The sequence below is a fragment of the Tamandua tetradactyla genome, chromosome 1 (assembly GCF_023851605.1).
Source record: "Tamandua tetradactyla isolate mTamTet1 chromosome 1, mTamTet1.pri, whole genome shotgun sequence".
Lineage (NCBI taxonomy): Eukaryota > Metazoa > Chordata > Mammalia > Pilosa > Myrmecophagidae > Tamandua > Tamandua tetradactyla.
Genome location: NC_135327.1, coordinates 129398504 through 129412082, shown reverse-complemented (window position 1 = coordinate 129412082; position 13579 = coordinate 129398504). Strand labels below are relative to the sequence as shown.

The following is a 13579-nucleotide window of genomic DNA, read 5'->3' as shown; positions in this document are numbered from 1 at the left end:
ATTAGATAACAAAATATATTTTAAAAATTAGTTTCACCTGTATCTTTTTCCTTTTTTAAAAAAATATTGCTATCGGAAAACTTAAAATTACAAATGTGATTGCATTATATTTCTACTGAAGAGCACAGGTCCAGAGCTTAACTGGACTCGGACTAAATATTTTGTAAAAATAATTCTTACGTGGTATTCTGTACCTCAGATTGCACTACATGGCAAGTCAATTAGCATCAAGCTATTCCATTAGGGGTGACCTCAGGTCTCATCACCCCGTTAAGATGCGGACTGCAAAATTTCTCCATTGAAAAAGCTATTTTTCTTTTTGCATTTAGTAAGAATTTGAGGGGATAATCATTTCTTTGGATGGTTTAGTATCCATTAATGATCCTTGCCTGAATCACTTATAACATTGCAAGTTCCGAAATGGTAGCTGGCATTTTTCTGCAAAGAACATTCTTTTATTATTATTATATCTCTCTCAATCCCTTTCTATCTCCATTCCTCTCAAAATACAAGGATTCATGGATTTTACTGTATCCCATGTTTCATAATCAATTATAATAGGTATTCTTTTTGATGCTCAATTATCCCACACTTAGCCAGTGGAAATCCTTTCAAGCCATTTCCTGTATACTTTTGACAACTCCATTACTTAATTTCATTAAACTCCATTTCCTTCTCTTCTGGTACCACAAGATACTTCAAGCTCACTTTATATTTTCCCTGCCTCAGACCTGGGTGGAATTAACCATTTCTCTATGTAGTACTGGTTTCTTTTAGGGAGGAATGGTATTTAGAAACCAAGATCCGGGGACGCTCATTGCTAATGTCCCTTTCAGTGGACAGAAATGGAATATTACAAAATTGTGATTCGTATTGAAGGCTCCATTTTAAAATTTAACATTACCTTTTTTAAAATGCAATTTTACTGAGATATATTCACACAGCATAGAAACCATACAAAATATATAATCACTGGTTCACAGTACCATCACATAGTTGTTCATTCAGCCCTATGATCTAATTTAGAACATTTTTATTGCTCCAGAAAAGGAATAAAAAGAAAAAAGAAAACCCTAATCCTCCCCTACTTCTTTTCCCCTCATAATATTGATGGTGTGGTCCAATTCTTACTGTTGATGAAAGAATATTAAAATATTACTTAAAATGTAATATTACTTTTTAAAAATGTACTTTGTTACTATGTTTGATTACCTTTTCTCTTACATCAGAAAGCTTAGTTTCCAGTAATACTGCTTTATCTAGTACTTTATCTCATCTTACAATTTACTATAACAATGCAGCTACTAAGTGAAGTTTAAAAGGTCCCCTATAGACAGAGCCATTGTGATCAAAATTTGCTTAAGAGAATTATTTCCCCCATGTGGCTAAATTACCAATTCCAAGATAAGTTCACACCAGCTTCCTTTATGTGCCCCTGCAGGGTATCGTGCCCCGGCAATTTAATTCCACTCTTCCCTTTTCAAGATTTCTTCTACAAGGGTCGGCTATTAATCGCCCGTTTTTTGTTTTTTGTTTTGAATTAATGCCTAAATGTAGTTTTGATCTTTAGTCTAATTCGCTATGCCACAGCATACAATGTTTACCAGACATGGTAAACATGTGGTTGTTTGACAAGAGCAAGAAACTGGACAACCTCTTCAGCAACCCAGATCGAGCACAGCACAGCAGCAGATGGCTGGGGCGCGCGGGCCTCAACATCGCGTGCAGAGCAGAAGGTTATAAACACAGAAAAGGATGTGAGCATTGGCCTGGGGGGTGAAAGCGGAAGAAGAACGTCACCAAGTTTGCTGGGAGATGCATAGGCTGTGCTCAATTCAGTCATGGAACTTCTGCTCTAAGCAGGGCAACCGCTTCCAAAGTCTGGCTTTCTTAAAGTTAAAATAATAATAATCCTTCATTTATTTCAAGCCATGTAAAGTAAGAAAGTGAAACGAACTGGCTACCTTTTTTTGTCCAGTTTGAAGAAGTTCTTCTTCCCTGCTCTTCCATTTCGGCCCTCTTCAAGATCCATGGCGAACTGGGGAGAAACCACAGCCGATTAGCCAAACGCTTGATTCACGGGAGCCCGTGCTGGGAGTGACCTTTACTTCCCCCGCGGAACCCGCGCGAGCTGGAAACCACTGCCCTGCGCTCTCCCTGAGGCTGCAGCTGCTCCGGCCGAGTCCCCAGCGGGCACTCTCTGCGCCCGGGTCCTGAAACCTCCCCCAGCGGGCAGAGTTTGACCGCAGCGGCAGGTTTTGGACTTTGCCCGCCGTCACTGCCTCTCTCCCTCCCAGTCCCACAAGCGCGGAGGATGCTTCCTCGGTTCACTAACCCGCCGGCTCCAAGACCCAGTTCTGCTTAGCGCATTCTGGAGAGCTTGATCCAAATGAGCGTGCCTATCGCCTGTGGTCTTGGCGAGAAGAATCCTTCTCACAGAAATCCTTCTCCCCATGGGGAGCAAGCTCAAGAAACTGGAGTGTCCCGACTTTTCCTGGAAAGAGCGTCCCCACCTCGCCTCCAGCCGCGCGCACCCCTACCTCGGGCTTTCCCTCGGAACGTCCACCCAGTCGGGGATTTGGGAAGAAGACTCTTGGCTTTTAGCAGAAAGACCAGGTATCCGGATGCGAACCCCGGCCCGAACTTCTCCGAGCCGCGAGAAGCCGCTGCTCGAATGCTCCCCGGCTTCCGGGAGCAGGGAGAGTGAGGTGGGGGTGCGCCCACATCCCCCGCTGCGCTTCCCAGCCAATCAGCCTGCACCCGCAGGACCGTCCCAGGCCCCTACCTGACTGAACGTCGACTACACGAGAAATTGCGAAATGTCCTCGCTTCCCTTACCTCTCACCTGGCTCTCACTGAGATCACTGGGGACACAAACACTTATAGAGACATGTCTCTACAGGTCTACAAAAGTATCCATATCCGTAGGCATCTATCTATCATCTATCTATCTATCTATCTATCTATCTATCTATCTATCTATCTATCTATCTATCTATCTATCTATCTATAGAGAGAGAGAGAGAATGGGGCCTCGAGAAGCTAAGAAAAACTTTATACGGCTTCGCATCAAATCGCTAATAAAATAACACCCCCTTTTTCCGTCCTCTACCCACTCACCCTCCACGACCTCGCCCACTGTGTAAACTTCCCTTTCTTAGCAGCATCTTTAAAAAGACCGGGTGAAATTTTTTACCTGCGCCTCTTTCCGAAATATATCCTTTAGTCCTTTATTTGACAATACATTGTAGGAAATAAAAGGAAGATTTTTGAATATGTAAATTGCAATGCTCCCTTTAAGAGGACATTTCAAGGTAGAAATTTTTTTTAAGTGTAATATTTTAAGGTTATAGCCATCAGGTAGATGTCCATGTTTTCTTCCAAGGCATTTCAAAACTTTACATTTTTATTACCGTTATTAAAGTAAGCATAGCCTATTTTAGCATATTATTTTAGTTGTAATTTCTTTCCGTATTTATCCAATCTTTTTCTATTTTTTCTTCAAATTGGCAAAAAGTGCAATCTTCATGATTCAAATTTGTAAAGCAGTGCTAAATAACATCAGAGATTCTGGTACTTAAAAATGTAGGGGAAATGGCTATTTTTGTAACCTTTTGTCTGCATTCTCTGACTTACATATGTTGACTGTCAGCTTACTGAAAAAGGTTAGAAGAAAACTCTTATTTCTCTTATATGCATAATGAGAGGGTATTTCCCCTACTTTCGTTAAATAATTCTTATTCCAAAGCCATTGTTTTCTTTCCATTCTTTACTCCAAATTTTCCTTGCCTTGACTTACTTCTTTTTCTTACCCATATAATCATACATATTTTTTCTTTACAGATTGTTAATTAGGCTTTCTAACAGACCATTCATTTTCACCATGTTCTAATTGGCTGTGAGTGTACTGAATTGGTTCACCGCCGGAGGGCTTAATACCAACCGTACAGTTTACCTGGGACAAATGTATAAGCTTCCATTGTATTCACACGCATTTTTAACCGTATTCATACCTCTGCTCTGTTTCCACTGTCTTACTTTGTTCCCTTATCCCACCATTAATTTATGCAATCTTGCTACATTTCTATATCTTGTAAGCTATCCTAAAGCCTCCCTATAATAATGCAGTATTAAAAAACCTATTGTATTATCATAAAATATTATATATATATTATATAATTCTATTATGCTGATATGTTATTTCTACCAAGAACACATGAAAAGGATCGGAATAGCCCAGTGTTTTTAGCAAGGCTCAGCCTTAAATGTTATTCTTTCTTTGCTCCACTCACACGGAAGAATGTGTGTGTGTGTGTGTGTGTGTGTGTGTGTGTGTAATAGACCTAAAACAGGCCAGTCCTTGCTATTGCTACTTTCAGCCCATGGTCCTTGATTCTTTAACAACCTTCGACACCTGTGTTCCATGAATGTTTGCCACTCACCACTTCTTAATTATTACATTGTCATTATCACACCTAATAATTTGGCAGTTCCTCCTTGAGCTTCATCAATTTCCAGTGAAACCCAAATAGCCCCCTTCCAAGTCTGTACTCCCACACTTTCATTCAAGCAACTTTTTCTCCTTGTATGCTTCTCCACAATTTTGCACCTTCCTTTTCTTCCCCTGCATGTGGTTCTCTCACCAACTTGGCTATATTCTCACAGCACTTAAGATTTGCTACTGTGCTGTAGTCTGTCCTATACATATATACAACGAACATTTGGGAAGCACTTACTATGTGCCAGGAACTGTTGCAAGCTTCAAAGAGGTTAATTTATTTAATCCTCAAAAAACCCTAGGAAGTGGGTACTATTTTATTACTTTCATTGTACAGAGGGAGAAACTGAGGTTTAGGTTATTTATCCTAAATCACTCAATTGGTAAGCAACTGAGTTAGAATTTAACTCAGCAATCCAGCTTTCATAACCACACTCTTAGCCACTATTTTACATGGTAGTACATTTCTATAGTACACTCTACTACGCGGCCTTTTTGATCACCTTCAAACACTGTTTTCATCTTACAGCTACATCTTAGAAAATCTGCAGTGGTTATTTGCCATCACCTAAATCACATCTCAGATTTTCCTTTTAGCTTTTAAGAACTGCTACATGTTGCCTCTCTCTGACCATCTTCAGCTACCTCACATCTCTAAACTATCTCCTCTGTCTCCAACATACACGCATTCACTTCATTTCAACCTAACTCACTGTCCTTCTCAGATGATTTGCTCATATTTCACTCTGTGTCTTTCCACGTGTAACTCCTCAAACTAAATTAATTTACAAGAAGTTCCTTCTTCAGCACCTGAATTCATTTAATAATTTGGACTCGAGGGTTAGAAAAACTGAGTACCTTCTCTCCTGTTCTTATTTTATAAATTAAACTTGTTACTCAACTTTTCTGTCCCTCAGCTATCTCCTTGGTAAAGATGAGTTAATAATGGTGCCTGCCTCATAGCACTGTAGCAACGATTAAAAGTGCTTTGTGTATTAGAGACTTGGTACAGTTCCTGAAATACATGCATATTAGTAAATATTAATAAAAATGCCTCCTTTACAATCTCTTATTGCCCATTCTTGGCATTCCTCAATACTCAGGTTTGCAACTACTTTTAGCCGTAAATGTTTGAGCCCTTACTCTGAACACTGGTGTAATACATAGAATGATGTCATTACTTTCAAAAGTAATAGTGAAAAAAAGCCATGTGCATAAATAATAAAGAAAATGAACAAACACAATACCCTATCACACCTCCTTTGCTATCTCCCCAACATCACCATGAATATTACAACTTAAAACTGGTCTTTCTGCTTCCGCCCTTAATACCTCTCCCCACCCGTTTGGGGTCCATTCTTCAATGTAAAACCAAGTCAAATCATATCACTATTCAGTGACTTCCCCTTTCACTCAGGTTAAAATCCAAAGTCCTTTCTAAGGTCTGTAAATCTCTCCATAATCTGGCTCTCTCTCTCATCTCTAACCCCATCTTCCATCACTTTTTCCCACATTAATTTTGTTCCAATCTTACCAACCTTCTTTCTGCTCTTTGATCATAGAGTATTTGCGCTTACCATTACCTCTGCCTGGAGTTCTCTTTCATTAAGCTAAATGTACACTATGATGCATTTTGTCACTTTTTTCTAGTCAAATGTTACATTGTTTTGCTCACAGCACCTAGAAACAGTGCCTGATGCATGGTAAGTGCTTAATAAATGTGTTGAGTGAATGAATGAAAAATTAAAGGAGTAGTTTAACGCAGGAAAGCTTGGACTATGTATAAAATTATCTAAAGGCTTTTGGCTACAAAATAGAACATTGGTCTTATTTTGTATGCTGTTTAATTTTTTTAATTATTTAAACTTATACTTGTTGGGTTGTTTCTCCATAAATCTGGGCTTCAATTCTGTCAATATATATGGTAAAGATATATGAATAAAACACTCTAACCTGCTTTCATGGAAATTGTACACTATTTTTTCTATATACGTCCTGCTGCCCCAGAGGTCAAGGTGACTGGAATTGTATTTTGTTTGTTTGTTTGTTTATCTGCCTAGCAGTTAATACAGTGCTTTTCCAATGGTAGGGACTTCTTCAACATGATTGTTAGGCTAGTTGCCTTATTTTCTTTGAGCCCATTTGCCATCCAAAATAACATTAACTTCTTCTGAAACCTCTTCTACCCTACCTTAAGCAAAATGTATGCAAAGGTCTAGGTTTGCCAAACAACTTAATCTTAAATGTAAAAAGAATTTAAAAATTCTTTTAAAAATTAAAAAATTTTTAATGTGACAAAATTTGATGTACATACAAATTTCTGGAATTCATAAAGCCAGATCCAAGTAGACTATATGCCTCATTCAGAGTTACTGCATTAAATTGTGCTTGATTTTGTAAATACATTTTTTCAGAAGCTGTACTTAATTTTATTATAAAGCATTTTTATAATGCTTTTAATTTTATTTTCATTAACTATTTTAAGCATTTGCTAAAGTTGTTTTTTTAATTTGATAATTTCATTATCAGATATTAAAGATAAAAGGCCCGCTAATGTTTTAGCTACTATCATTAATTCTTTTTATCTTATAGCAGATTAAGCAATGTACAAAATGAATCTAAATTCAAATTCCTTGCTCTTTAATTTGTAATTTATTGAATTCGAAATAAATTTAATAAATTTATTGCCAATAAATATTTATATTTTTAATATAAACTTTTCAAAATTTTTCAGTTGTTTTGTCAAATACAAAAGATATTACATGTTTTTTTGTTAATCAGCGAACATTGACTAAAAATGTACTATGAATTTAACATCATTTTAGGTTTATAACTTTTACTAAGGAATATCTATTATTTTGCTCCAGACTGATAACCAGACTCTCTGGTTATCTATTCATCTACACGTATGCTCAGATATAAATCCATATCCTAGCTCCCTCCACCATATTTTTTCAAGAACTTCTTACAAGTTATCTATTATGCTTTTCACCTACTTTTCCTTCTCTTAGGTTTTTTTCCTTAATTTTTCAGGAGGTTCTTCTTCCCTAAAACTCTTTTGTTCTCAGTCTTGTGTTTCTTTCCCCACTCTATCCGATAATTCATTCTCGCTATTTCTCATAGCTCCTCTATTTAACTAAGATGAGTCCAAATCTTAGTCCAAATCTTAGGTTTACTCTCCTGAAAGAAGCAGTGAAAGTTCACATTGATAAACTCAATTGACCTGAGCTGGAGAAAGAATGTACTTGAACTTTCCAACCCAGAGAGCAAAATGGATGACTAAATTGTGGCAACAATTATAAATGCTCCACCCTTTTGTATATAATTAATTTTTATGCAGGAAGGGCATGTGGCTGCTTTAACAACAGGGAACTTTGAATGACTGTACCTGAACTAACCTTGGACTATATCAGATTGCATCTATGACAACCTGACTGAAAAATAACCTGGACTCTTAAGGAAGATATAAATATACTCATTTTGGAAGCATTTTTTTTTTCTTCTGTCGTGGTTTAGCATGATGTTGTTTCAGCAACAACTTGGGTGAAACAGTGATTAGATGATAAGAAACTGACTTAATTTAAAAGTACGTTACTTAGTGACTCGGCCATGTAACGAGACCAATAAAAACCTAAATTTCACTCCTCTGTAAACCCTTCTTTTTCTCTTCTAGCCAGAGTGATTTCTACCCCCCAATCCTACTGCTTACTATCTGTACCTCCCACTTGGTATTTATTATTGTTTTATATGACTATGAATTTACTTTATACTTGACACTATGACATAGAATAAATGTTCAAAAATGCTGGTCAAAATATTGTGTTAAGGGTTTGACATCAGAGACAATTTTGTAGAAGTCAGACTAGTAAACTCATTGCCTAGTGTTGTTAGAGTGTCCTGAGAATTCTGTAGCCACAAATACCATCTCTATCAGCCTCTAGTAGCATCTTTAAAACTCTGTTAGATAATCACCTTCTGAGTAAGTTACTATCTACCACCAAATAAATCTATCATAATAGCATAAGAGGATTTTAAAACTGAATTTAAGAATTAACAACGTTCCTCACTTAATTTTTCCCCCCACCCCCCCATAAGATCATGAAAAAGAAACTAAAATGGGAAAGAGGACAAAGGATGAGAATGAGGTGGCATCTCAGGATGGTTTGAATTCTACCTTCATCAATTATTAGCTGAGTTTCTTTGGACCAGTCACTTAATCTCTCCAAAACCTTAATTTCAATCTTGTTAAAATGGGGACATAATAGAGTTTTGCAAGAAATAAATAATGTGAGAGTTGAGAAGTGTTTGGCAGACAGTAAGTACTATTTTTGCCAAGGTATCCTAATCAAGATGGTTAATGAAATACTAAAACAGGAATAAAATTAATAACTCGAGAGGAAAAAAAGGAAAGAGCTAGTGAAGGGCATCGAAAGTAAATAATGGTATGGAAAGAACGATAGATAATTGTTTTTAAATAAAGCTACCAAACAAACCTAAAAGTCATCTTGAATAAATTCCAATTTCAAGGCAACAAAAATAAATAGCTACTCATTGCAAATATGATGAGGGTCAATATTTTAATATATAAAATGCTCATATACATGGATAAGAATAACTTGAAGACCCAAATACATAACTGGACAAAAACACAAATGGACAATTCACATAAATAGGAAATATTACATTGGTGAACAAAGAAAAATATAATGAAATGAAATTTAATAAGAAATGCAAACTAAAACAGCAGACATTTTGAAAAATTTCCTATATTGAAAATGTATCATTTTTACTATGGAAAAAATAAAATGGAAATTTTTATAAAGCATGGAGGAGGGTATAAGGAAGGTGCTCAGATTCCTGATCATTGTTATCAGCTTCTCAGGGAGGTTGCTATTTGTTAAAGGACGAACAGCAACATTTAGTAAAAGCCAAAATTAACTCGTGAAAATAAGTAATATTGAGAACTCCCAATATTCTATATTTCTTCCAAAATGTCTCAGATGTGAACACTGTTTCCAGTTTCTAGGAAGAGAGAAATGGGGAAGGAAGAAATATGCAGGGAAGTGTAGGCATGATCTTTGATAAGAAAATATGATTTCCAAGACTGAAATGACTAGATTCCAGCTTTGGTTTTGCAGTCAACTGTTTATGTACCTTGGATACACACTATCTAATGTCAATATCAGAGTTACTACAGGTGCTTTTCCTGACTAACCACCACATTCCTTTACCAAGGAAAGATTATAAAAAGAGGGAAGAACAATTACGGAGTGACTTGTCTGTTTTTCCCCAGTAGAGTTCAGTTTTAGGAGGATAAGCTTCTTGTCTAGCTTTTTTTTTTTTAATGCTGTGTCAAGAGTGCCTAGTACAAAGTGCAGCACACAATAAATTTATATCTGTTGAATGGACTTAGAAATTACTATTAGTAGCATATTTGATGTTTTAAAGGATATCCAAGCAAAAGTGGACTTAAGCTGGGGAATTATGTATTTCTTGATTCTTCTTTTCTTTACTTAATTAAAGATTTCTGTTGAGCACAGACTGTGTGGCTGCCGTTCTGCTAGATGCTGGCAATATAAAAATGAACAGAGACAAAGTCCCTTTCTTCAAGTCGTTGTGTGTTTGTGTGTGGCACTTTCAGGGGTGAAAACGATTAGGTGAATTTTGGCATTCAGGGTGATTTTATTGTTTTGTTTTTTGCAAGCAAAACTAGCTGTATACATCTGAAATGACATTTACCCTTCAAAATAAATACCCAAGAAAATCATGCACAAATTCAGAAACAACTTTTAGAAATAAGAACCCAGCATTCAGTTGAGAATGTGGCCTTTAGCATCAAGCAGAATGCACTTAATTGTAATTATTTGACCTGGGACAGTTTATTTCTTCTCACTGCAACTGCGATTCCTCATCTGTATAATGGAGTAAAGGCATTTACCTGAAATAAGGTTAGCATGCTCATTAAATGAGACAGTGAATGCAAAGAGTTAGCTTAGTACCTGGCATGTATGAGTTCTGAGCTAATATTTACTACTGTTATTACCAGTACTACTACTAATAGACTAGTGAGCAATGTACTTGAGAGCAATTTTGGTTAAACATGAAATTTGGCTATATGAGACCAGTTGTCTTGTGTGTTTAGTAAATTTGTTCTGAAGTTTACTCTTAAATAGAAATTCCTTTGAAATTCAAAAATGATTTGGCTGGTTCATTCCTAGTATATCTCTATTTACTCATTCTCTTGCTTTATAGCCGTGCCTTTGCCCTCAGATATCAGCACTGAGGAATTCCTCACCTAAAAGCAGTAATGTTACCCTAAATGGTTTCTGAATTTGCAAAGTTAATTTCTAAAATCCCATCTCCACTTTAGTTTTCTTTTTTAATTGCTTTATGATTCATTAACTTTGAACTTAATCTCAAATGAACTCTTTCTTGGGAAAAGGTTAAATTGCTTCAAGGAGCAGATACTTATTTTGTTGAAAGATTTGTATTATTTCAACAGACAAATCTACTTCCGTATGTAAGAAAAATATGTTACTAGACCAATTCACATTTGGTTAATCTGATTTTACAATTGTAATTTAAATTAAGAAATGTTTTATTTTTAATTTTTGTTAGGAATTCCCTCACTCATTTATTCATTCATTAATATTTATTGAGCTCTAACCATATGCTATTTGCTCTTCTAGGTGACCAGTATATATCATAAGCAAAATAAATAAAAATTCTTACCCAAATGGAACTTAGAACTCATGCTGTGGGTAGGCAGCAGACAAAAGCATAATAAATAAGTGAGTTAGTGTGTTAAACGAAGAGTGGTATGGGGAAAATAGAACAAAGTAAGGAGACTAGGAGTGACAAGTGGAAAAGTTTGCATTTTTAAGTGGGATTTCAGCATAGACCTTATTGAGGATATGACATTTGCACAAAGATGTAACAGCTGAGGCAAGCTTTGGGTGACACATTTAAGCTCTTGGAAATCTTTGGGTAGTATGAATTCAAATTATTTCTTTACAACAGTTTCCACCCTAGCGCAATTCTCCACTGTTCCTCTCTAGGATGTAGAGGTCATCTTATGCTGTCCTTCCATTACACTGGTGACTCATGAAATGCTGAGGAACTTGTCCAAGGTCACATGCACACTTAGAAAGAGGACCAAGGTAACAATATAGGTTTTTGGAAACTGAGCTATCTATCGTATTGTGAAGTGATTCTAATGGTGGGGACTTCAGGTTGGCTCGTGTGTGATTTATGTTGGGGGGACAAGTACAGTCATATTCTCTAACTGCTTTACTTCACCGATATGTTAAATTTCTCCCATCTTGATTTTATTTTTGCCTTTGACTAGCTAGACCAACCTGCTTTAATTACCACCCTGCAGGATTTGGGAGAAGTGCTGTAGATTCCAGAGCATTTTCTATCCACATGCCTTACTAGGGTTTGCAATCCAAGTATCCAGGGGTCCAAAAGCTAATCATCTCAAGCCCGAGGCTTACTTTGTTGAGATAAGGGTGAAGGAAATATTGGTCATTACAAATTATATATTTGTTGTAAATAAAAATAAAATTGCCTGTGAAAAATGCCCTAAATGATATTAAAACATAGAATATGAGAGAATAATGCTAAGCACAGCAATGTAAAAAAAATTGCAAAACATTTTATTTATTGTGTGACCTTTTTAAGACACTGATGAGTTCTGATTCTTATCTTTTAGTTGGTTTCCCTTGCGTTAGTCCTTCCAGTGAGGTAGTCAGCTGTTCTGCCAAATATGTGATATATTGTCTCTATTGCTTGACATAGCATGCCATGACCTTGCAGTTATCTTGTCCCTTGTCATTGGCAGATCATAACCCAGTGTTCTTGCTTAGAAACTGGCTTTAGTTTGCGATTGATATTTTGTTATCATTTATAACTGTATCCTTTTATTTTACTTGATCTCTATGCACTACAGTCAAATAATGCTCACCAAGGCCTGTTATAAAATCCTTATTCCCATTTTACCACTTGGCAAAGGCAAACCTTCATAACTATAGTCAAGTTTTTCCCCTTCTCCCTCATTTTCATTACTGTTAAAGTCAGCAAATTCTCTCTAAAGATCATAAGGTACAAATCTCCATTTGCTTGGCTCAGTGTGTCTTATATTGAATACTGCCCAAACAGAACTCTTGATCTTGCCCCCAGATAGGCTTCTCTTTCAGCTTGCCACATCTCAGTATACCACCATTTACTTTGTGTCAAAAACTCAGGGGAAGGCGTCATCCTTGGCACCACCTTACTTTCTATACCCAATCTGAATCTATCCTCTTAAGAGTGACAATAACCTTGTCCATTCCATTCTAACCACTATCCTCTCTTACTTCAGCTACTGTAAGAATTTTCTAACTAGTTTCCTCACATCCATTTCTCATCCCCTTCTAATTTGTTCTCTGCATTGCAGTCAAAGTAACTTTTAAAAATGCACATCTAGTATAACATGCTCCTACCCACTGCATACAGCCTACAATGACTTCCTAATGCTTTCTAGCTTGAGTCCAAATATCCGTGTGATCTGCTTCTGCTTACCTCTCTAGCCAACTCTCAGGTCATTTGGCCCCCTTACCTTGACCTATTCCAGCCATACTGGCCTCTGCCAACTATCCTGACACCATCCTTTTCCACCCTCTCCCACCCCTCCCAATTGCCCACCACATGTACTCACAGACACACACATGCATCCTCACCTGCCCCATGTGGACTCATTTTTCAAACTTAGTTTAAAAGTCACTTCTTAGAGTAAATGTTCCCTACACTTCCTGATTAGTTTTGGCTCCATTGATAGTAGCTTACAAAGTCCCTTTTACTTCCCCCTCCTATTACAATATCACAATTGCCATTTTTGGCCATTGCATAATGTGTCTTTTGCATTGGGATATAAGCTCTATAAAGGCAACCCATCTCTGTTTTGTTCATTTCTGATTCCCACACCTGAAGCATAATAGGCACTTACTAACATTTATTGAATGAATGAATGATTGAATAAAAATCATTGTCTCATCCTCTTGCTTGTTTCCTCATTCTATCCTAGTGGGCACTCCTCCTTTC

General features: G+C 36.8%; 1 protein-coding gene across 4 annotated transcripts in view; it reads right to left on the bottom strand.

Moving 5' to 3' along the window:
• Window positions 1-13579, bottom strand: part of ABCB1 (ATP binding cassette subfamily B member 1) — a 261471-nt gene that overhangs the window by 113756 nt on the left and 134136 nt on the right. For 2 of the 4 annotated variants that reach the window (XM_077148311.1, XM_077148221.1), the window contains exon 2: window positions 1965-2038. In XM_077148311.1, the coding sequence (XP_077004426.1) occupies window positions 1965-2010 (46 nt within the window). In that variant the 5' untranslated portion in view covers window positions 2011-2038. Of the gene's footprint in view, window positions 1-1964; window positions 2039-2540; window positions 2742-13579 lie in introns of those variants that run through there. The other 2 variants (XM_077148394.1, XM_077148159.1) reach the window with 2 other exon arrangements.